A 23495-nucleotide genomic window follows, 5' to 3' on the forward strand; every position below is an offset into this window, starting at 1 on the left:
GAAATATCTAAAATGAACATGATGGTGTTCTGTGGCATAGGTTTCTTTGCTTACATGTTTGAAAAAGTAACAATTCGCAACAGAGCCTTTCTCACAGAAGATGGCTACTTAACCAGCATTTTTTAAATTAATTATTAAGGACAAATAGATTATCATCTTTGGTGGGACCTAGTAAAGTTAGTAAATAGGATTATGAGAAGTGAATGAAATCAATGCAAATTAGAACTCTTTTGCATTAGAATCAATCTTAACAAATCAGTTTCTTAAATTTGGGAAATAAATGTTTAAAAAAATCCCTTAATTCAGGATTATAGACTCCCTTTTTTTTTCCCCCCGGCATTGTTGAGTCAGTAAAATTGCAAAAAGCAGTTAGTCCTTCAAAACATGCTTAGCTTACTCTTCCTTAGCAAAGATGATACAAATATTAATATCACAATTGATTTTTAATTACACTGTTCTTTAAGCATATTTTTTAAATAGCTGATAATTTAAATTAGTGCTGTAATTTTCATCTAAAGTAGATTTTTCCCTTTACCACAAGTAGTACATTCACATCTACCACAGTGCTCAAAGACTAGACGGTGGTTCTGATCATACAAATTATAAATTTGGGAGTCCCACTTACCTCGTTTTTTTTTGTTTTTTGGCCGCGGCATGCGGGATCTTAGTTCCTTGACCAGGGACTGAACCCGTGCCCCCTGCATTGGGAGCATGGAGTCTTAACCACTGGACCGCTAGGGAAATCCCTTACCTTGTTTTTGTTTTGGATCACTAGTGTTATATGATACATTGTTATATAATAAAAGTAGCAATTTTAAATGTTTATAATCTGACCCTGAAAGGGACTTAGGCTACTTAAATTTGTTATACATCTGAAACTAATGTAATGTTGTACATCAACTATACTTCAATAAATAAATTAAAAATTGCAAATAATCCAAATTTCCATCAGTAAGGGATAAGTTAAATTACTTTATTAGTAGAGTAGAATCTTATATAGGTATGAAAAAGAATGAGATGATATTATCAGTAGTTATGTGTTCCCACTTTAAAAAATTTAACATACCTGAAGAATTATGGGGAACTTTCACTTTCTAAGTTACATATTTGTGTAATGTTTAAATTTTTTTAACAAGTTGCATATGAGCCCTTCAGAAAGTCTAAATCTTTTTTTAAGTGGCTACCATTAATTACACCCTTAGTATATACCAGGCACTTTTTTTTTTCTTTTTTTCTTGTCGTGGTGCTCCCACTTCTTCCTTCTCCTTTCTTTAAATGAGGTATATAGAAAAATATGGGGAGGATTGTCATTAAGGACACTTTTTCAGAATTCTGTGTTTTTATGTTAGTAATTACCTGTTATCTCTCTGTTTTGAATTTTGCAGGACATACAAAACAAAACTAAAATAAGAATAAAAATATATAACATTTACAAAAGAATACATGGGGTTTTGGTGGGTTAGAAAGTAGTGCATGTTCAGATGAGGTGAAGGTAGAATTAAAATGAAAAGATTATTTAGGGAAAGCTTCAGTGAGGAGGGAAAGGTATCTGAATTTGAATGCTGAAAGGAGCAAAGTAGTACAGCTTTTATGATGGAGTCAGAAGGGCATGATGAGCGATGAGGTCGAGGAGAACTGGAATGAGAGAAGTGACGGAAGTAAGGTCTGGTTCTAGAGAAGCCGATAGAAGGTTCTGAAGATTTTCATCTGTGCTATAGCTGGACCCCAAAACAATGCTGTGTCAGCATAAAAAACAAAAAACAACAAAATAACCTAGTGCCAGTGCTACAGATTATATAGTAGTATGTAGAAATAGACAGTTAAAGCAGAAGAGGACCGACGCTGGTCCAAGTCACCCTCACCTTTCCTGTGGCATACTTGTAGTAGCCTCCTAACAGGCCTCCGTGCTTCCAATAGTGTTGCCCCCTTCTCTGCAAATCTGTTTTCAACACAGCAGCCAGAGTGATTCTTTCAAAAAGTCAAGCCACATCCAAACCTCCAGCGGCCCCCACTTCAGAGTGGCTCTAAAGGCCCTGTAGGAGCTCTCCCACTTTGACCTCATTTTTCTTCTCCTCTTCACCCCTGTTCATTCCAATCCAAGCACAGTCCTTGCTGCTTCTCAAAATCGTCAGTCTCTCATCTTAAGGCCTTTTTACTGACTGTCCCTCTGCCTGAGACACTCTTCTCCTAGATATCCACATGGCTAACTTACTCTTGATATTTTGCTCAAATGTCACCTTCTCAATGAGACATACCTCTGACCATCCTAGTTAAAGTTTTCAATTTGCTTCTCTTCCACCGTATTCCTGTAGCATATCATCTTCTCATATAGTATCTAATTTACTTATTCGTTACATTCATTATCTATTATCTGTCTCTTCCCTGCTTAAAAAGCCACAGGAGGGCAGGGATCCTTGTCTGTTTTGTACACCAATGTACCCCATGCACCTAAAACAATGTCTGTCACATAATAGATGCTCAAAAAATACTAATTGAATGACACGAATGGATTTAAAAGCTTGTAAAGAAGATGACACTTACCTAAGAGAAAGTTGTACGCTAGCGCGAGTTTTTGCCTGAAATATCACAGAACCTCAAACCAACAGGTTGTACTATATCACCAACTTAGAAATTGGTTTCAGAATATAGTTTGCACATCGTTGCTAATGTATTAAGCTATTACTCCAAAAGTCTGAGTTTATTCCTGGTAGGATGTTAGTTGTTCTCAATAGTGCAAAGCCCACTTTAAATGTGCCCCTTAGTTTAAACCTTATTTCATGACTCTAGATGGATAACAGAAGAATTTTATAAAACTTTTTTATTCCAATATGAACTCTCTTTCTTTTTTATGATTTCCTTATAGATGATGATTGGCAGGAAGCACATGAGCGCCTGGCTGAATTGGAAGAAAAGCTACCCGTGGCGGTTAATGAACAAACAGGCAATGGAGAAAGGGATGAGATGGACTTGTTGGGTGATCATGAGGAGAATCTGGCAGAAAGGCTCAGTAAGATGGTGATTGAAAATGAACTAGAAGATCCAGCTATCATGAGGGCAGTACAGACCAGGCCAGTGTTGCAAGTAAGTTACTGTGATTTGAGAGCTATAGCAGACTGATAATTAAAGCAAAGTATTGGGCTTGGCTATTTTATTCCACCTACTATACTGAGAGAATTACATGTGCTATAGAAATTTGGTAGTATAATTCCTGATGATAGCAATTCTAGAGATGAAGTCGGGAAATAAGGTAGATTCTAGAACACTGTAGTTTCTGTTCTCAAGCAGTTGAGGCGCTTTGGGAGCTTTGCTCACCGAAAGCTGGTAAGTTGCCCAGCGAGCCCGCCCTCTTCTAGACTTTGTGTGTGTGTTTTCCTTTTTTGTTAGCCCCGACCAGGAAGTCTCAATTCCAGCATCTGGGATGGATCTGAAGTTCTGAGGCGAATCCGAGGACCACTGCTTGCTCAGGTATTAAACGTTTTCTCGTTGTATAAAAATCCTAATACCCCAAAGCTGGGTCCTGTTGTTGTCCTTTCCTTACTGGAACAATGTATGGATGTATATCCTCTGCCGGTCTTAACGTAGCTTATGTCGCCAGCACCCATAGCTGGACCTGTTGACTGTGCCCTCTCCCAGACTCTGTGGTAATGCTCACTTGACTGTGCTTTCTTTGAAGTGGTTGAAAGGAGCCATTGGGACTCAAAATTTGACAGCTTATGATTTGAATTACTTAAAGTCATTTTTAGGCAAAACTATAGGGACAGAGAACAGATCAGTGTTTGCCAGTGGTTGGGGGCGGTAGGAGAGGTTGACTACAAAGGAACAATACAAAGGAAGTTTGGGGAGTAATAAAACTTATGTGTCTTGATTTTGGTGTTAGATCCAGGACTCTCTGCATTTATCAAAATTTAATGCTATATGCTAAAGAGGGTAACATTTTTACTGGATGTGAAGTAAAACTAAATGAAAATTTTTTAAATAATTTCTCAAGATATCTGGCATCTGTAAAGGTTATTGAAACATTTCAAGGTAGCTAATTTTTTTAACACTACTTCCTCAATTAGGAAATGCCTACAGTGTCTGTGTTAGAATATGCCTTGCCTCAGAGGCCCCCACAGGGCCCAGAAGATGATCGGGACGTTTCTGAGCGTGCATTACCGAGGCGGTCAACTTCGCCTATCATTGGGAGTCCTCCTGTTAGAGCTGTCCCCATAGGCACCCCACCTAAGCAGATGGCTGTACCCAGCTTCAACCAACAGGTACCTCTCATTAACAGGCACTCAGCCCAGGATATTGGGAATCTGGGCAAAATTATTTGGGAAATTGGTGATGCTGGGAGGAGGGTGGAAGTTTGGGGTAGGCATTAGATTAGAAAGAAAAGTAGCCAATTAGAGGAAAAGTTAGTACAAATAAGAGACACATTCCCCAATGCCCATTGCTGGTGCTACTACTGTTGCTGCTGCCTTTTAATTGGGGGAGAAAAAGGGTAGTGAACCACATTTAGTGTAAATGTCCTTTTTAAAGTGTTTTTCTGGCTGCCCAAAACATTGGCAGAGAGGTAACTGAAAGCTGGGGGGAGTGGGAACACACAGCATTGTCCACATCCCTTTTTACCTTTAAGATATCCCTGCTTTCCCTAGAGCCTGTGCAGTCCTGTTCCATAGACTTTCCTCCACCTGAAACCAGCAGCTGAAAAGGAAGGCCAATTTGGAAGGTATGGGGGGAGGGTGGTATTGGTATGGCCTAGTTAGGCTCAATATCCTATGAAATGGTGGAGTCACAACGTACACGAAAGAGCTGAGCATGGCGGCCATATCATAGGGACTTCAGAATAGGACTTAGTTAATCCTCCAGCTTTCTTATCATTCCATCTCCCTCACTGCTACCAAAATATATCCTCTTGGAGAGAATTTGCAAGTCAGAATATCTGCTGGTACCTCCCTCAGATAGCATGGAAGGGTGGGGATAACTGGAGAATTAGCTAAATCTTCCTCAGTTAAAAGTGGCACATTGCTTGATATTTGTGAGAGGAAGTGACCAAAGGTTCTGTATGTGGACCAAAGCCATAGCAATTTGCTTAGAAGTAGGGCTTTGCATTGAGTTCTGTGTCTCTGCCGGTACTCGAGGGGAGGAAGAATAGGTAGAGGAAAAACTGACTTCACTGAGTGTAGTTGTATATATGTTTGTCCTGATAGGTTCTGTGTCCGAAGCCTGTCCATGTTCGACCCCCAATGCCACCACGCTATCCTGCTCCTTACGGTGAGAGGATGTCTCCAAACCAGCTCTGCAGTGTCCCGGTATGTCACTTTACAATCTAATGAAAATATTTTCTGATCACTGCCTGGTATATAGACATCTCCTAAATCTTACATGTTTTTTATAATATCCATACTTGAATTTCTGGATCTTATAGTCCCCGGGTCAGAAGACATAGTTCATCATGTTCAGCTATTTCTTACCTCGACTCTTTTCTTATCTTAAAAATCTAAACTTGACATGATCCGGTTTCTTGCTATTATAGTCCCTCATTCTACTTCTTTCTCTTTCACGTTACATGATCATTGTGCTTTCTAACTTCTAACATTACTCTTTCATATTCCTTCAGTGGACAGCTCAGCTCTACAATTTGAGAGTTTTTCTATCTAAGTTAATTCTGTATTTCTATTGAGTTCCCATGTTATTTACCTGTTTTCATGGTATAAATATAATTTTTTTTTTTTTTTAGAACTCTTCCCTACTGGGTCACCCTTTCCCTCCTAGTGTTCCTCCTGTTCTCAGCCCCCTCCAGAGAGCACAGCTTCTTGGAGGAGCACAGGTAAGCCTAGGGTTAGCTCAGCCCTTAAAGAGCTTTCTCACTTTCCAAAGGTTCACTAGCTGATAACCCCCTTTTTTGCTGTTAATCAGTCACTGCCACCTCTTATTTTTTCCTTTACTTTCTCAAACAAAGTTACTGATGGAAGCAGTATTCACTTTTCTGTGGATAAAAGTAAAGGGACTTGCTGATCAACTGAATCTAAGATCTTGTGCCTCTTGTAGCTACAGCCTGGACGGATGTCTCCCAGCCAGTTTGCACGGGTCCCTGGATTTGTTGGTAGTCCACTTGCTGCCATGAATCCCAAGTTGCTGCAAGGGCGAGTTGGGCAGATGCTTCCCCCGGCACCAGGCTTCCGTGCCTTCTTTAGTGCTCCAGCCCCTGCTACACCGCCTCCTCCTCAGCAGCACCCTCCTGGCCCAGGGCCTCACCTGCAAAACCTAAGGTACACAAAACAGATGCCTCCGTTTATCCATTGTCATCTAAGCCTCCTGATCATTGACGTTTAGTGCTGTAACATAGAAGTCTGTTGATATTTGCAAGTGATATATTTTGAGATGTTATTTGATCCTCAAGTTGCCAAGCACAGAAATGTTTGACCGTCTCCAGGCTTTCTTATGAATCACATTTCCCTCCAGTCACATGCTTCCTGTGTACATTTGCACATTACTAATCACCTTTTTTATTTCTCCTGAAGTTTCTTGTGTCTCACTTATTTTACAAACACACACATACTTACGTATGCACGAACTGTTTGTCATTTAACAAGAATTACCATATACTAAGGAACAGAGAGGAAGTTCCCTGGTGGTCCAATGGTTAGGATTTCGGTGCTTTCAGTGCCATGACCTGGGTTCAATGCCTGGTTGGGGAACTGAGATCCTGCAAGCTGCACGGCTCAGCCAAAAAGGAAAAAAAAGGGAACAGAGATACAGATGTTGAGTTGTCAGCTAATCTCAGTGCTAGCTAGTTGCTTGCTTCCACTGTGATTTTATAACAAGAGGGGTTTAAGTTCCTGCTTCAGTGAAATTGTGTTTTATTACATATCGTATTGTATCAGTTAGGATTCTCCAGAGCAGCAGAAGCAGTAGGATATAGATAAATAAGTAAAGAAGAAATTTACTGAAAGGAATTGGCTTGCATGATTGTGGGGCTGGCAAGTCCAGAATGCATAGGGCAGGCCAGCAGGCTGGACATTTTGGTAGGAGCTGAGGTTGCAACCTTGAGTCTGAATTTGTAGGGCAGGTGGGCAGGCTGGAAATTCAGTCAGGACTTCCGTGTTCTAGTCTTGAGGCAAAATTCCTTCCCTGGGAAACATGTTTTCCTTTCAACTGATTGGGCAAGCCCCAACCACATTATCGAGGGTCATCTCTTTTTTTCTTAAGGTCAACTAATTGCAAATGTTAGTCGCATCTACAAAATGCCTTCACAGCAACATCTAGTTGAGTGATTGTCCAAACAACTGGCCAGCTTAGCCAAGCTGACATATAAAATTAACTATCATACATATATGTTTCAATGTCATTCCCAAATACTTGAAACTAAGTACATTAAATCTATTAGAGACTTCTCTTTAACAGGAGCGAAAAGAAAAAGTTAAACTGCTTTACTGCTGATTCATTCTAATTTTATGATTGTCCTCTTAGGAGTTGAGAATTGGCTTTTGTGGAAGACATAAAAATACAGTGGCGTCTTCCTTCTGAAAGATCTTAGAATAGACTTTAGCATTCCCTTGGATGAACCTGTATGAAGTTATCCTGTACTGACCACATTGTTAAAAACTTCAAGTCATCAGGATGACAGAATTGCACATCTTTTCCCTTTTTGTTTAGATCACAGGCCCCAATGTTTAGACCAGACACAACCCACCTTCATCCACAGCACCGTCGACTCTTGCATCAGAGACAGCAACAGAATAGGAAGTAAGTACTTATCCTACTCCTTTGTGGTTTCTTAATTTAGCTGTCATTTTTGACTGATGTAGTTTACTTTTTAAGTAAATGTAATCAGTATTGCACTTATTTTAACTGGTTAAGTCAGATCATATATGCTGTTATTTTATGTTTCCACTGCACAAATTCTTTTTTTTTGAATTTTTGAATTTTACTTATGTTTTATACAGCAGGTTCTTATTAGGTATCTATTTTATACATATTAGTGTATACATGTCAATCCCAATCTCCCAATTCATCCCGCCACCACCACCCTTCCCCGCCACTTTCCCCCCTTGGTGTCCTTGTCCATATGTTTGTTCTCTACATCTGTGTGTCTGTTTCTGCCCTGCAAACCGGTTCACCTGTACCATTTTTCTAGGTTCCACATATACGCATTAACATACGATACTTGTTTTTCTCTTTCTGACTTACTTCACTCTGTATGACAGTCTCCAGATCCATCCACATCTCTACAAATGACCCAATTTCGTTCCTTTTTACGGCTGAGTAATATTCCATTGTATATATGTACCACATCTTCTTTAGCCACTCGTCTGTCGATGGGCATTTAGGTTGCTTCCATGACCTGGCTACTGTAAATAGTGCTGCAGTGGACACTGGGGTGCATGTGTCTTTTTGAATTATGGTTTTCTCTGGGTATATGCCCAGTAGTGGGATTGCTGGGTCATATGGTAATTCTATTTTTAGTTTTTTAAGGAACCTCCACACTGTTCTCCATAGTGGCTGTATCAATTTACATTCCCACCAACAGTGCAAATGGGTTCCCTTTTCTCCACACCCTCTCCAGCATTTGTTGTTTGTAGATTTTCTGATGATGCTCTTTCTAACTGGTGTGAGGTGATACCTCATTGTAGATTTGATTTGCATTTCCCTAATAATTAGTGATGTTGAGCAGCTTTTCACGTGCTTCTTGGCCATCTGTATGTCTTCTTTGGAGAAATGTCTATTTAGGTCTTCTGCCCATTTTTAGATTGGGTTGTTTTTTTAATATTGAGCTGCATGAGCTGTTTATATATTTTGGAGATTAATCCTTTGTCCATTGATTTGTTTGCAAATATTTTCTCCCATTCTGAGGGTTGTCTTTTCGTCTTGTTTGTAGTTTCCTTTGCTTTGCAAAAGCTTGTAAGTTTCATTAGGTCCCATTTGTGTATTTTTGTTTTTATTTCCATTAGGAGGTGGATCAGAAAAGATCTTGCTGTGATTCATGTCAAAGAGTGTTCTTCCTACATTTTCCTCTATGAGTTTTATAGTGTCCAGTCTTACATTTAGGTGTCTAATCCATTTTGAGTTTATTTTTGTGTATGGTGTTAGGGAGTGTTCTAATTTCATTCTTTTACATGTAGCTGTCCAGTTTTCCAAGCACCACTTATTGAAGGGACTGTCTTTTGTCCATTGTCATAGATTAGTGTGTGGGTTTATCTCTGGGATTTCTATCCTGTTCCATAGATCTATGTGTCTGTTTTTGTGCCAGTACCATATTGTCTTGATTACTGTAGCTTTGTAGTATGAAGTCAGGGAGGCTGATTCCTCCAGCTCCGTTTTTCTTTCTCAAGATTGATTTGGCTATTCGGGGTCTTTTGTGTTTACGTACAAATTGTGAAATTTTTTGTTCTAGTTCTGTAAAGAATGCCATTGGTAATTTGATAGGGATTGCATTGAATCTGTAGATTGCTTTGGGTAGTATAGTCATTTTCACGATATTGCTTCTTCCAATCCAAGAACATGGTATATCTCTCCATCTGTTTGTGTCATCTTTGATTTCTTTCATCAGTGTCTTACAGTTTTCTGAGTACAGGTCTTTTACCTCCTTAGGTAGGTTTATTCCTAGGCATTTTATTCTTTTTGTGGGATGGTAAATGGGATTGTTTCCTTAATTTCTCTTTCTGATCTTTCATTGTTAGTGTGTAGGAATGCAGGAGGTTTCTGTGCATTAATTTTGTATCCTGCAACCGTACCAAATTCATTGATTAGTTCTAGTAGTTTTCTGGTAGCGTCTTTAGGATTTTCTACATATAGTATCATGTAGTTGGCACCAGGGACGGGACGGTTTTACTTTTTCTTTTCCAATTTCCTTTTATTTCTTTTTCTTCCCTGATTGCTGTGGCTAGGACTTCCAATACTGTGATGAATAATAGTGGCGAGAGTGGACATCCTTGTCTTGTTCCTGATCTTAGAGGAAATGCTTTCAGATTTTCACCATTGAGAATGATGTTTGCTGTGGGTTTGTCATATATGGCTTTTATTATGTTGGGGTAGGTTCCTTTTGTGCCCACTTTCTGGAGACTTTTTATCATAAATGAGTGTTGAATTTTGTCAAACGCTTTTTCTGCATCTATTGAGATGAGCATATGGTTTTTATTCTTCAATTTGTTAATATGGTGTATCACATTGATTGTTTTGCGTACATTGAAGAATCCTGCATCCTTGGGATAAATCCCACTTGGTCATGGTGTATGATCCTTTTAATGTGTTGTTGGATTCTGTTTGCTAGTATTTTGTTGAGGATTTTTGCATCTATATTCATGAGTGATATTGGTCTGTACTTTTCTTTTTTTTTAGTATCTTTGGTTTCGGTATCAGGGTGATGGTGGCCTCATAGAATGAGTTTGGGAGTGTTCCTTCCTCTGCAGTTTTTTTGAAGAGTTTGAGAAGGATGCATATTAGCTATTCTCTAAATGTTTGATAGAATTCACCTGTGAAGCCATCCGGTCCTGGATTTTTGTTTGTTGGAATTTTTTTTTTTTTTTTTTTTTTGTGGTACGCGCACCTCTCACTGTTGTGGCCTCTCCCGTTGTGGAGCACAGGCTGCAGACACACAGGCTCAGTGGCCATGGCTCACGGGCCCAGCCACTCCGCGGCATGTGGGATCTTCCCGGACCGGGGCACAAACCCGTGTCCCCTGCATCGGCAGGCGGACTCTCAACCACTGCGCCACTAGGGAAGCCCTGTTGCAAGATTTTTAAACACCGTTTCAATTTCATTACTTGTGATTGGTCTGTTCATGTTTTCTATTTCTTCCTCGTTCAGTCTTGGAAGATTATACCTTTCTAAGGATTTGTCCATTTCTTCCAGATTGTCCATAGAGTTGCTTGTAGTAGTCTCTTATGATGCTTTATATTTCTGCAGTGTCTGCTGTAATTTCTCCTTTTTCATTTCTGATTTTATTGATTTGAGCCCTCTCCCTCTTTTGCTTGATGAGTCTGGCTAAAAGTTTGTCAATTTTGTTTATCTTCTCAAAGAACCAGCTTTTAGTTTTTATTGATCTTTGCTACTGTATTCTTTGTTTCTATTTCATTTATTTCTGCTGTGATCTTTATGATTTCTTTCCTTCTGCTAACTTTGGGTTTTGTTTGTTCTTCTTTCTCTAGTTCCTTTAGGTGTAAGGTTAGATTGTTTATTTGAGATTTTTCTTGTTTCTTGAGGTAGGCTTATTGTACTGCTATAAACTTCCCTATTAGAACTGCTTTTGCTGCATCCCATAGGTTTTGGATTGTCGTGTTTTCGCTGTAATTTGTCTCTAGGTATTTTTTTATTTCCTCTTTGATTTCTTTAGTGATCTCTTGGTTATTTAGTAATGTATTGTTTAGCCTCCATAAGTTTGCGTTTTTTACGTTTTTTTCCTTGTAATTGATTTCTAATATCATAGGGTTGTGGTTGGAAAAGATGTTTGATATGATTTCAATTTTCTTAAATTAACTGAGGCTTGAGTTGTGACCCAAGATGTGATCTATCCTGGATATTGTTCCATGTGCATTGAGAAGAAAGTGTAATCTGCCGTTTTTGGTTGGATTGTCCTATAAATATCAATTAAACCTATCTGGTCTGTTGTGTTATTTAACGCTTGTGTTTCCTTATTAATTTTCTGTTGGATGGTCTGTCCATTGGTGTAATTGAGGTGTTAAAGTCCCCCACTATTGTGTTACTGTCAATTTCCTCTTTTATAGCTGTTAGCATTTGCCTTATGTATTGAGGTGCTCCTATGTTGGGTGCATATATATTTATAATTGATACATCTTCTTCTTGGATTGATCCCTTGATCAGTATGTAGTGTCCTTCTCTTTTGTAACATTCTTTATTTTAAAGTCTGTTTTATCTGACAGGAGTATTGCTACTCCAGCTTTCTTTTGATTTCCATTTGCATGGAATATCTTTTTTCCATCCCCTCACTTTCAGTCTGTATGTGTCCCTAGGTCTGAAGTGGGTCTCTTGTAGACAGCATATATATGGGTCTTGTTTTTGTATCCGTTCAACGAGCCTGTGTCTTTTGGTTGGAGCATGTAATCCATTCACGTTTAAGGTAATTATTGATATGTATGTTCCTGTTACCATTTTCTTAATTGTTTTGGGTTTGTTTTTGTAGGTCCTTTTCTTCTCTTGTGTTTCCCACTTAGAGAAATTCCTTTAGCGTTTGTTGTAGAGCTGGTTTGGTGGTGTTGAATTCTTTTAGCTTTTCCTTGTCTGTAAAGCTTTTGATTTCTCCATTGAATCTGAATGAGATCCTTGCTGGGTAGAGTAATCTTGGTTGTAGGTTCTTCTCTTTCATCACTTGAAATATATCGGCCACTCTCTTCTGGCTTGTAGAGTATCTGCTGAGAAATCAGCTGTTAACCTTATGGGAGTTCCCTTGTATGTTATTTGTCATTTTTCCCTTGTTGCTTTCAATAATTTTTCTTTAATTTTTGTCAGTTTGATTACTGTGTGTCTTGGCATGTTCCTCCTTGAGTTTATCCTGCCTGGGACTCTGTGCTTCCTGGACTTGGGTGGCTGTTTCCTTTCCCATGTTAGGGACGTGTTTTTTGTTTGTTTGTTTGTTTTGTTTTGTTTTGTTTGCGGTACGCGGGCCTCTCACTGTTGTGGCCTCTCCCGTTGTGGAGCAACAGGCTCCAGACGCGCAGGCTCAGCGGCCATAGCTCACGGGCCCAGCCGCTCCGTGGCATGTGGGATCTTCCCGGACCGGGGCACGAAGCCGTGTCCCCTGCATCGGCAGGCGGACTCTCAACCACTGCGCCACCGGGGAAGCCCTAGGGTCGTTTTTTACTATAATGTCTTCAAATAATCTCTTCATCTCGGATCCTTTCTCTCTCTCTTCTTATGGGACCCCTAATGCAATTGTTGGTGCATTTAATGTTGTCCTAGAGATCTCTTAGGCTGTCTTCATTTCTTTTCATTCTTTTTTCTTTATTCTGTTCTGCGGCAGTGAATTCCACCGTTCTGGGTTCCAGGTCACTTATCCTTTCTTCTGCCTCAGTTATTCTGCTATTGATTCCTTCCGTTGTATTTTTCATTTCAGTTATTGTATTGTTCATGTCTGTTTGTTTGTTCTTTAGTTCTTCCAGGTATTTGTTCTTTAATGCTTCTAGGTCTGCGTTAAACATTTCTTGCGTCTTCTCAATCTTTGCCTCCATCCTTTTTCCGAGGTCCTGGATCATCTTCACTATCATTATTCTGAATTCTTTTTCTGGAAGGTTGCCTATCTCCACTTCATTTAGATGTTTTTCTGGGGTTTTATCTTGTTCCTTCATCTGGTACCACGTCCTCTGCCTTTTCATTTTGTCTATCTTTCTGTGAACATGGTTTTCCTTCCACAGGCTGCGGAATTGTAGTTCTTCTTGCTTCTGCTGTCTGCCCTCTGGTGGATGAGGCTATCTAAGAGGCTTGTGCAAGCTTCCTGATGGGAGGGACTGGTGGTGGGTTGAGCTGGCTGTTGCTCTGGTGGGCAGAGCTCAGTAAAACTTTAATCCACTTGTCTGCTGATGGGTGGGGCTGGGTTCCCTCCCTGTTGGTTGTTTGGCTTGAGGCGACCCAGCACTGGAGCCTACCCACTCTTTGGTGGGACTAATGGTGGACTCTGGGAGGGCTCACGCCAAGGAGTACTTCCCAGAACTTCTGTTGCCAGTGTCCTTGTCCCCACGGTGAGCCACAGCCACCCCCAGCCTCTCTGCAGGAGACCCTCCAACACTAGCAGGTAGGTCTGGTTCAGTCTCCTGTGGCATCACTGCTCCTTCCCCTGGGTTCTGATGCGCACACTACTTTGTGTGTGCCCTCCAAGAGTGGAGTCTCTATTTCCCCCAGTCCTGTTGAAGTCCTGCAATCAAATCCCGCTACCCTTCCAAGTCTGATTGTCTGGGAATTCCCCCTGCCGTTGCCAGACCCCCAGTTTGGGAAGCCTGACGTGGGGCTCAGAACCTTCACTCCAGTGGGTGGACTTCTGTGGTATAAGTGTTCTCCAGTTTGTGAGTCAGCCACCCAGCAGTTGTGGGATTTGATTTTATTGCGATTGCACCCCTCCTACCGTCTCACTGCAGCTTCTCCTTTGTCTTTGGACACGGGGTATCTTTTTTGGTGAGTTCCAGTGTCTTCCTGTCGATGATTGTTCAGCAGTTAGTTGTGATTCCGGCGCTCTCACAAGAGGGAGTGTCCTCCATCCATTTCCACCTTCCAAAAACCAGAGCCCTGAACTTTAAATTATGTTATTAGATTTAATACCTGCCTGCATACCAATGCACAAGCTTTAAATGACAAGAGCTTATCAACTTATTTCCAAGTTACTATAATTCTGAAGTACAATTTAGATCTGGGGGGTGCGGAATCAACATTTTATATTCACTGCTTACCAAGTTCTTACCATACTTTTAACTACCTTTTGTTGACCATCTCAGCTCAGACATAATCTTGAATATAGTCTCTAGCATTACATTTGTGTCTTACATAAAGCCAACAGTCACTCTTTATCTTTGCCTCTGTTTAATCCTCATTCAAATATATATTTATATATGTGACCTCAGCTGTGTACCAGGCACTGTAGTCAGTTTTGGGGATTGAAAGAAGAACAAGACATATCAAACCCTCGCCTTCATGGAGCTTATATTCTATCACCATTCTTACATATAAAATAAGAGAATTAAACATAATTTTGAGGGGTTTTTTCAACCTTTCATTTTATGGTTCTTTGTGTGTAATTTATTTTTTCTTTCAAAAAAATTCCAGAATATTTTTTTCAGGGGGAAAAAAACCAATATGGACTCTTAAGACACAAAAAGTACAAACCATAAAGGAAAAGATTAATACATTAGACTGTTAAAATATGAAACTTCTTGTGCCTGCAGTTAACGTTATGGTATTATGTACTTCAGAATTTAAGAGTGTAGATCTCATGTTAAGTGTTCTTACCACCACCAAAAAAAGAGAAAGAAAGGGACACAAGGAGTAGGTGTTGGATATGTCCATTACTTTGTTTATGGTGATGATAACACAAATGTTTGCATATGTCCAAACTTACCAGTTTGTACACATTAAATATGTGCAGTTCTTTGTATATCAGTTATCACTTAATAAAGCAGTTTAAAAGTATTTTAATAAAATTTCAAAAATATATTAAACTTCTGTGTAACAAAAGGCATCAAACACAAACATGTAATTTTCAATAGAGGAAACCTACATGGCTCATAAAAGTGAAAAGATTTTTCAGATTCACTTGTAATCAGAAGAATGCAAATTAGATACCATTTCATATCCTCAGGCAGACCGTGAAGGTCTCAACTGTCATCGTTGGCAGGGGTGGCATGCACAGCCTTTTGAGGGAGAATTTGGCAATAAATAAGAAGAGTGATAATGTGGATACGCTGCATCCTAGCAGCTCTGCTTTTCAGTATATGCCTGTGTGTGTTATCATCAACCTGGATAAATATGAAAGGCATAATGTTGAATAAGAAACAAGGAGCAGAACTGTATGCCTAGTACCAGTTATGTAAAATGGAATAACACTGTATAATATTTAAAGGTAGATGTACAAGTAATAAAAGTATAAAAACATTTCATGGAGGTTGCATAACAAAGTCAGGATAGTGGTTCCTATAGGAAGGAAGGGAAGGTGGAAACCGTGATCTGCGGGGTATAGGTGGGCCTTCAACTGTAAATGTCACACTGTATTACTTTAATATTACTTTTTAAAAGTCTGAAGCAAATTTGACCAAACAATTTTTTTTTCATTAAGTCTAGATGGTGAGTCAATGGATTTTTTTTTAATAGTATTTGCTGGGCTTTTCTATATGTTTGAAGTATGTCATGATTTTCATCAAGTTTTTTTAAAAGTATATAGACTTGGGGTCAAATTGGCATGTGTTCACAATCTCTCACTCTGCTGCCTGGCATCCTGCTCTAGGCTAGCTACTTGATCTCGTTTGGCCTCGGCTTGCTGTCTTAAGTGGAGAAAATAAATCCACCTTGTTACCTCATAGGGTTATTGTGGGGCTTATACAAAAGTCCATAGGTGAAAGTGCTTAGCTTATGGTAAGGCACTTGGATCTTAGTTTTATCTCCTTAATTATGTGTTGCACAGCTCTTTCCTTTCAAATTCTGTTAAGATTCGATTCTTTTTCACTCCTCTTTTAACAGAAGCAAAGAGGAACCTTTTTTTCAATTGGCCTGGTTTACTGCAGTGCTGTTACAAGGCATAATTCATGTATCCGCTTGGAGTGAATGTGGCATGTATTTCTTTTTCAGTCAGCATCGGAATCTCAATGGTGCAGGAGATAGAGGAAGTCACCGGAGCAGTCATCAGGATCATCTCCGAAAGGATCCATATGCCAATCTCATGTTGCAGCGAGAAAAGGATTGGGTCTCTAAAATCCAGATGGTGCAGCTGCAAAGCACTGATCCCTACCTGGATGATTTTTATTACCAGGTAAGTACTGTGTGCTAGTTTTGAGGATAATAGTTTAGTCCCTTACCCTGGTGAAGGTACTCATTTAAATATTGGTAGAATTAAATATTGATAGAATTTTCTTTTGAGGTAGTCTTCAAGTGGATAAGAATTGACTAAGCAAATTCTGTCCTCTTTTCAAGCTGAAGAACCTGTCCCACTATTCACTCAAAGGTTTGCATATATGCCTTTTATTTCTTACCTACGGAGGCTCTCAGACCAATATTTTCAAATCTTTTCGGCATCAATAATCTGGTTCTTTCAATGAAGAATATTGGCAGTCTAACTTTAAAGATATTTCCATTGATGATTATTTTGAAGGCTGGGATTTTTTATAAAGTAAATTCATAGCAATCTAACAAAAATTAAAGATCAATATATTTACAGAGTACAAGTAGTGTTGTTACCACTAGTATAAGTTAATTATTTCATGATAAAGAGAGACCATATTCTGTGCTTGTTGCAACTGAAATCATCTTCTCATGTGGTAGAATTATTTTGAAAAACTGGAGAAACTGTCAGCTGCTGAAGAAGTGCAAGGTGATGGCCCAAAAAAGGAGCGCACCAAGCTCATTACCCCTCAGGTGGCCAAACTGGAGCACGCCTATAAGCCAGGTGAGGTCCTTATCCCCACAGCCATAATGGAGAGATGTGGTGCTGCTGATAGGATAGAATAAAAATAACTGTAAAGATGATTGGATAGAGATGTTTGAAACTGATGTGTAAAGTATCATTGTCCTTGACAAATGCACAGGTCAGCCTTATTCAAGCATGGAGTGAATGGTTTGACAGATGGCCTTTTAGATCCTTTTCTACTTGAGATTCCATGACTTTTTAAAACCTGTTATAATTTCTAGTATCCATAAAATAGATAAGGGGGAAATACTTCAGAGTTTTATTTATTATTACAACCCAAAAAATGGGAAAGGATAGATGTTGATAAGAGATTGCTTTAGATGATACATAGATTTTTGTAGTAAATTGTTAGGCTCTGTGTAAAGAATAGAGAATATAAAGATCTTCTTTGAAAGCTGTCTGCCTGCATTTCTGAGTTTTTATTTGTTGGAAATTTTTTGTCCCTGCAGTGCAGTTTGAGGGCTCTTTGGGAAAGCTTACTGTCTCTAGTGTGAATAATCCCCGAAAAATGATTGATGCTGTTGTGACATCTCGGAGTGAGGATGATGTAAGTGTCTGTAGAATTGTGTGTTTAAAAAAGTCCGGGTCATCACCACTTCTTTGGGGGTCAGTGGATTGGAATCCTAAGGCAGCCAGGCGGGACTGGGGTGGCAGGAGCCTTTGAACTAGGTCAGTCTGGCTGCAGGCAGCATCAGCTATTGACTCCAGTTTTGAAAACTATGATTTTCTCTGTGTTTTAAGATTTTCCTATGATATCCTCATCTTCCACTGCATTGTGCAACTACCTCTTGCCTATCTGTGTGTTCAGTTTATGTGTGGGTTGATTCAGTCAACTCTATGACCTTTGTCCACATTAGTTTTGTTTTAGAGTATTAACTTTCAAAGAGTCAGTATTCTCAAAGTATTGTTACAAATGGAATTACCTATGTGCCAGTAAGTTATTTTTAACATGGGTAAAGAGTTCACATTGAGGAGTCTTGTCTCTTTTTAGGAGACAAAAGAAAAACAGGTTCGGGACAAAAGACGAAAAACCCTTGTCATAATTGAGAAGGTAAGTTTTAGAATTTGTTACTGTAGTTAGTTTCAAATGAGGAACTATTAAATGTATGTGTACTCAACAGTGGGAAAGTAAACAATCAGTTAGTGTGCCATGATTTTAATTAATGGATATATTTGTGTAAAGTGCCTATTGTGTGCAGGGCACGCTAGAAAGGAATGTGGCATACCTCACCTATGGTCTCATGAAAAGAACACTGCAATTGGAAGTCCTGGGTTTTTTGTCCAGGCTTGTTCAGTTAACAACTGTGAATGTTTTGGGGCAGGTCATCTTCCTAAGAAAATGAGAATAAAAATTACACTGTTCTGCCTATGAATTAATTCAGGTCTATTCAGTCAGCTCACATATATTTATTGGACATTCTCTGGGTGCTGGGCACTGTCCTGCGTTCTAAGGACGATCAGGTAATATATAAGCAGTTTGTGTTAAAGTATAAATACATATTGCAAGGCACAGAGCATAGGGTTAGGAGCACAGACCCCGGGAACAGTCTACACGTCATGTCTTTTCCATTTCTCAGAGCTGTGACTTGAGGCAAGTTATTTAACCTTTCTATGCTGTCCTCAGTTTCTTTATCTTTAAAAATGAAAGCTATAAGAGTCTGTTTCTCACTGGGCTGTGGTGAGTTAGTATTCAGTAAATGAGTACTTGCAAAGTGTTTAGAGCAATATGCCTGGCACCCAGTAGTAAAATTAGCTGTGACCGTTTTTATTAACATAAGGCATTACTTGGAGCAGTGGTACACGTTGTTTATCTTACAGTGCTGTTGCCGCTGCTGGAGAATTTGGAAAGTGTGTAATCATTTCACTGTCTGCCTTCTGGATTAGAGGTCAAGGAGGTACAGGGAATGATGTTCAAAGAATTTTTTAAGTTATTGCACTATGTTTTTCTGGGTTTAAAAGAGCACTTTTTCCCTCTCAATCTTATTACAATGCGCTCTCACTCTTTTGTCTTTATCTGGTATTCCTAAACTGTGAAGTTGTTTATCTAATACTCTGAGCTTGCTGAGGCCTGCTTTGTCTCTCACTTAGACCTATAGTTTACTCCTTGATGTGGAGGATTATGAAAGGCGTTACCTCCTAAGTCTGGAAGAAGAGCGACCTGCCCTGATGGATGAAAGAAAGCACAAAATTTGTAGCATGTATGACAACTTAAGGGGGAAATTGCCTGGACAGGAGAGGTAAGAGTAGTGTACTTTGGTAAAAACATAGACTAGCTAGACTCCTTCCTCTGCTACATTGAACTTTATACGTTCTACCCTTTGGATATCCTTCCTTACCATCTCAGTAAGCTCGAAGTCTTTCCTTTTGGCCTCAAATGCCACTTCATGTAAAATATTTCATAATTCTTTCCAGCCAGGAAAAAAATCTGTTTATCCTGAATTCATTTTTTCAGCAAGTACCTATTCAGGTATCTGCTAGGAACTGTGCTGGGCACTGGAGATACAGTGGGGAGCATTATTTAGCTTGTGTTGTTGAGCTTACAGATTGTATCTGGTTTATGCTTACTAATGTTCAACGTTGTGATCTTTATGTATTTTCTTTCCTACTAGGAGGGAAAGTATTATAACACTTACACTTCCTTGGGATTTCCATACAATACTTATTTGCTATGGAAACCAGTTGGTTTTCCAGTGGAGACTAAGCTCCTTAATATAACTTCTCTATATCTCTCTCATCTCTCTCCAACCCAGTATCTGGAACAGAATCTTGCTAATGGTAAATGTTCTATAAATCACAATATTTATTTGATGAATGCGAGAGGACTGTGTCTCCTAATCACTCCCTTTCTCTTTGCCCATTCAAGAGAATTGATGATTCTTCTAAGCCAGGACACACGCAAAACAGAACTTCAAAAAGGACCTTCTTTTCGGCACACCTTTTCTGGAGTCGGGCTGACAGGGAACTGGTTGAATAAGTTTGGGTTTATCCATAGATTTGACTGTTATGCAGCCATTAAAATGTATGTAGTTAAAGTATTATTTATTGCCGTAGAAGAGTGTTCACAAGAAGTTGTTGAGTGAAAAAAGTCAAGTAACAAAGCCATATAAATTACATGGACCCTTTCTTTTAAATGAAAGATAAAAATATACAATAGACAGCAAAAATGTCTTCAAAATGATAACACTAATAAATTATCTTTGAGATTATGAATATTTTATTCCTTTTTTCTTATATATATTTTCAGATTTTGCTGTTTTACCCATGTCGTTTGTATAGTTACTTAAAAGTTAATAAAGGAAATTAATGCAAATAGTTTGATCAATTCTTTAACATAACAGTTTTTGAAATGATGATTTTCAGTATTTATGAAACGAAGAATTACTTTTTTTTTTTATTATTCTTTGAGACTATACCAAAACTCCACAGTAGCTTCTTTATTTATTTAGTTTTGGCTGCATTTGGGTCTTCGTTGCTGCATGTGGGCTTTCTCTAGTTGCAGCGAGCAGGGCTACTCTTTGTTGCAGTGCGCGGGCTTCTCATTGCGGTGGCTTCTCTTGTTGCAGAGCATGGGCTCTAGGCGTGCGGGCTTCAGTAGTTGTGGCGCACGGGCTCAGTTACTCCGTGGCATGTAGGATCTTCCCGGAGCAGGGCTCGAGCCCATGTCCCCTGCATTGTCAGGCGGCTTCTTAACCACTGCGCCATCAGGGAAGCCCCGAAGAATTACTTTTTATTATTTGGTTGAGAGTTGGAGAAGTAATTCTATTTTGTAGTACAGATAATTGTAGAGTGAAAATAAATGCAGTGTGTTCACTCAGTAACATGTAAGAGGAAAAAAGGGATTTTTTACATTATTCTTGCTGGCCTAAGTTAGCATTCTTCTTTCCCTGCAGGCCCAGTGATGACCACTTTGTACAGATCATGTGCATCAGAAAAGGGAAGAGAATGGTTGCCCGTATTCTTCCTTTCCTCTCCACAGAGCAAGCAGCTGACATTCTCATGACAACAGCCAGGAACCTCCCTTTCCTTATCAAGAAGGATGCACAAGATGAGGTGATCCGCCATGTGTGGGACATCTTTCCTTTGGGTCTTCATAGTTGAAAAGATTTCTAGAATCCAGATTTCTTTTTGTCTCCTTTTCCCTTTTGTATTCTTTTATCTTTGGCAGAGTGATATGATTATTTAAGGCAAAAACTTTACTCCAGGCCTGTATTTTTAATGTCACTTTTTATCCAACAGCCCATGTTCCTAAACAGGAGGAAAGCAGTAATTCTGTCTTATTTGAAGTAGTTGTAAAAGCTGTGGTCTGTATCAGAATTGCTTGGGAAGCAGATAATTCAGCCCTACGCCAATCTTGCTGAATCAGAATTTACAGAGAGACGATCAGGGCTTCTGGGTTTATAACAACATCCCCAGCTGAATCTGATGCTCACTAAATTTGCAACTTATGATCTTGGTTACTTTGTTGGATATAAAGTATCATTCATTGGGCTGTTATTAGTAGCTAACATTGACCTGTAGACTTAGTTGAATGGTGTCCCACAGGAATTGGGCCAGTGCTTTTAAATAATTGTATCTAACCTAAACTGGGCTGGAATTTGAAACATGATTATCAAGTTGATAAGTTAACTCTTGGTAAGAATTGCTCTCTGCTTATGCGTGTCATAATACTTGAAAGATTAGCACAATTTAAAATAGTCTTAGAATTTCAAAACAAGGAATTGGTAAGGTTAGTACAAAGGGCTAGTATTACTCAATGTGAGATTCAGAATAATAGAATTTATGAGCGTGAACCTGAAAGATGTGAAAATTATTCCTTCTGAAATGATAATAGGATTGAAAGAATTTCTTCATTCAGCAAATACTTATTGAATACTTCTATGTACCAGGCACATTTAGGTCCTAGAAATATAGCACCTAGTTCGAGGTGCTGAGAGTTAGGAATCCAAAGAAGCCTGCTTTGGTAGAGCTTATCTGCCAGTGAGGAAAACTTGGTTAAGTGTGGAGGCTAAGATTTTACCTGTATGCGTTAAAGAGTAATAGACCACATCTCTAAACACCGTTTTTTTGACGTAATAGCGTGTTCCAGGTCCTGAGGCATAAAATGTACGAGACAATTCTGGAATATATTGTATCAGAAAGCATGGAGGCTAAAAGATGACTAGGGTCCTGTGTGAAAGATGCACAGACCAATTTAAAGGGGCCTCCTTGTGGCCAAAATGGGATCATTTGCATCAGAAAGAAAAACTACAGGAGTGGATTGAAGTAAATCAAATATATTTAATTTAATGAGTTCATAATGGTATGAAAAAAATACACTAGTCACCTTCAGAGATTGCTAGGCTATCAACTCATTATTCTGAAAAGTGGTAAATAAAGGAAAAGAAGCATTTATCCTGCCGCATTACAACCAAATGTCATGGTGACCAGAGAGTGATAATAGAAAAGTTCTTCTTTATAGAAGGTATATCAGCTAATAAATTCAAAAGAAATGATAAAATTAGAAAATTGCAGTTTTACAGCTCCTAATGGAAAAGCAATCAATCCAGGCAGCAGCCATTACTGGTGCTGCAAAAGCATTAGGTAGAAGATGGATGGAGACCTTTACGGTGGTTGGAGCAGGCAGGCGACACCTGAACCCACTAATATTTTGGTTTTATTTATGTATGTATGTATGTATTTATTTATGGCTGCGTTGGGTCTTCATTGCTGCGTGCGGGCTTTCTCTAGTTGCAGCGAGTGGGGGCTACTCTTCATTGCGGTGCACGGGCTTCCCATCGCAGTGGCTTCTCTTGTCGCGAAGCACGGGCTCTAGGCACGTGGGCTTCAGTAGTTGTGGCACGTGGGCCCAGTAGTTGTGGCTCGCGGGCGCTAGAGCGCAGGCTCAGTAGTTGTGGCGCACGGGCTTAGCTGCTCCGCCTCACGTGGGATCTTCCTGGACCAGGACTCGAACCCGTGTCCCCTGCATTGGCAGGTGGATTCTCAACCACTGTGCCACCAGGGAAGTCCCCCAGTGTTGACTGTTAACACCACTAACGGGGACAACCGGACACTATGTGCATCTTGATGTGATGCAGTAGAAAACACACAGCTCTCTCCATGAAGTTTTCTTGCCATGCACCACCCTGACCCCTCCATTGAACTTGAACTGAATCGAACCTCTAATTATCAGTTTTTATGGGAAAAAACAGAGGATGGTGAAACCTGTTAAGTGACACCACAGGGGTGCAATTAGCCAGATCCAAACTATGGGACAAATGACCCAGTTTCTTCAACAAATAAATGGCATGAGAAAAGGAGATGGACGGTGACAAAGGAGCTATTAACAGATTTTAAAAGCCTTACCAGCCGAATGCAATGTGTGGATTTATTTGAATCATGATTAAAATAAATCAGC

At 39.5% G+C, this 23495-nt stretch overlaps 1 protein-coding gene across 6 annotated transcripts in view; it reads left to right on the top strand.

Annotated features, from left to right (window-relative positions):
* The window catches only part of PATL1 (PAT1 homolog 1, processing body mRNA decay factor), a 37820-nt gene that overhangs the window by 8211 nt on the left and 6114 nt on the right, over positions 1-23495 (top strand). For 3 of the 6 annotated variants that reach the window (XM_079930053.1, XM_079930056.1, XM_079930055.1), the window contains exons 3-15: positions 2864-3081; positions 3385-3465; positions 4062-4256; positions 5193-5294; positions 5723-5812; positions 6034-6254; positions 7642-7731; positions 16267-16447; positions 16957-17080; positions 17551-17648; positions 18093-18152; positions 19190-19338; positions 20992-21151. In XM_079930053.1, the coding sequence (XP_079786179.1) occupies positions 2864-3081; positions 3385-3465; positions 4062-4256; positions 5193-5294; positions 5723-5812; positions 6034-6254; positions 7642-7731; positions 16267-16447; positions 16957-17080; positions 17551-17648; positions 18093-18152; positions 19190-19338; positions 20992-21151 (1769 nt within the window). Of the gene's footprint in view, positions 1-2863; positions 3082-3384; positions 3466-4061; positions 4257-4647; positions 4712-5192; positions 5295-5722; positions 5813-6033; positions 6255-7641; positions 7732-16266; positions 16448-16956; positions 17081-17550; positions 17649-18092; positions 18153-19189; positions 19339-19964; positions 21152-23495 lie in introns of those variants that run through there. The other 3 variants (XM_079930054.1, XM_079930057.1, XM_079930058.1) reach the window with 3 other exon arrangements.

Source organism: Stenella coeruleoalba, assembly GCF_951394435.1.
Source record: "Stenella coeruleoalba genome assembly, chromosome: 8".
Taxonomy (NCBI): Eukaryota; Metazoa; Chordata; class Mammalia; order Artiodactyla; family Delphinidae; genus Stenella; species Stenella coeruleoalba.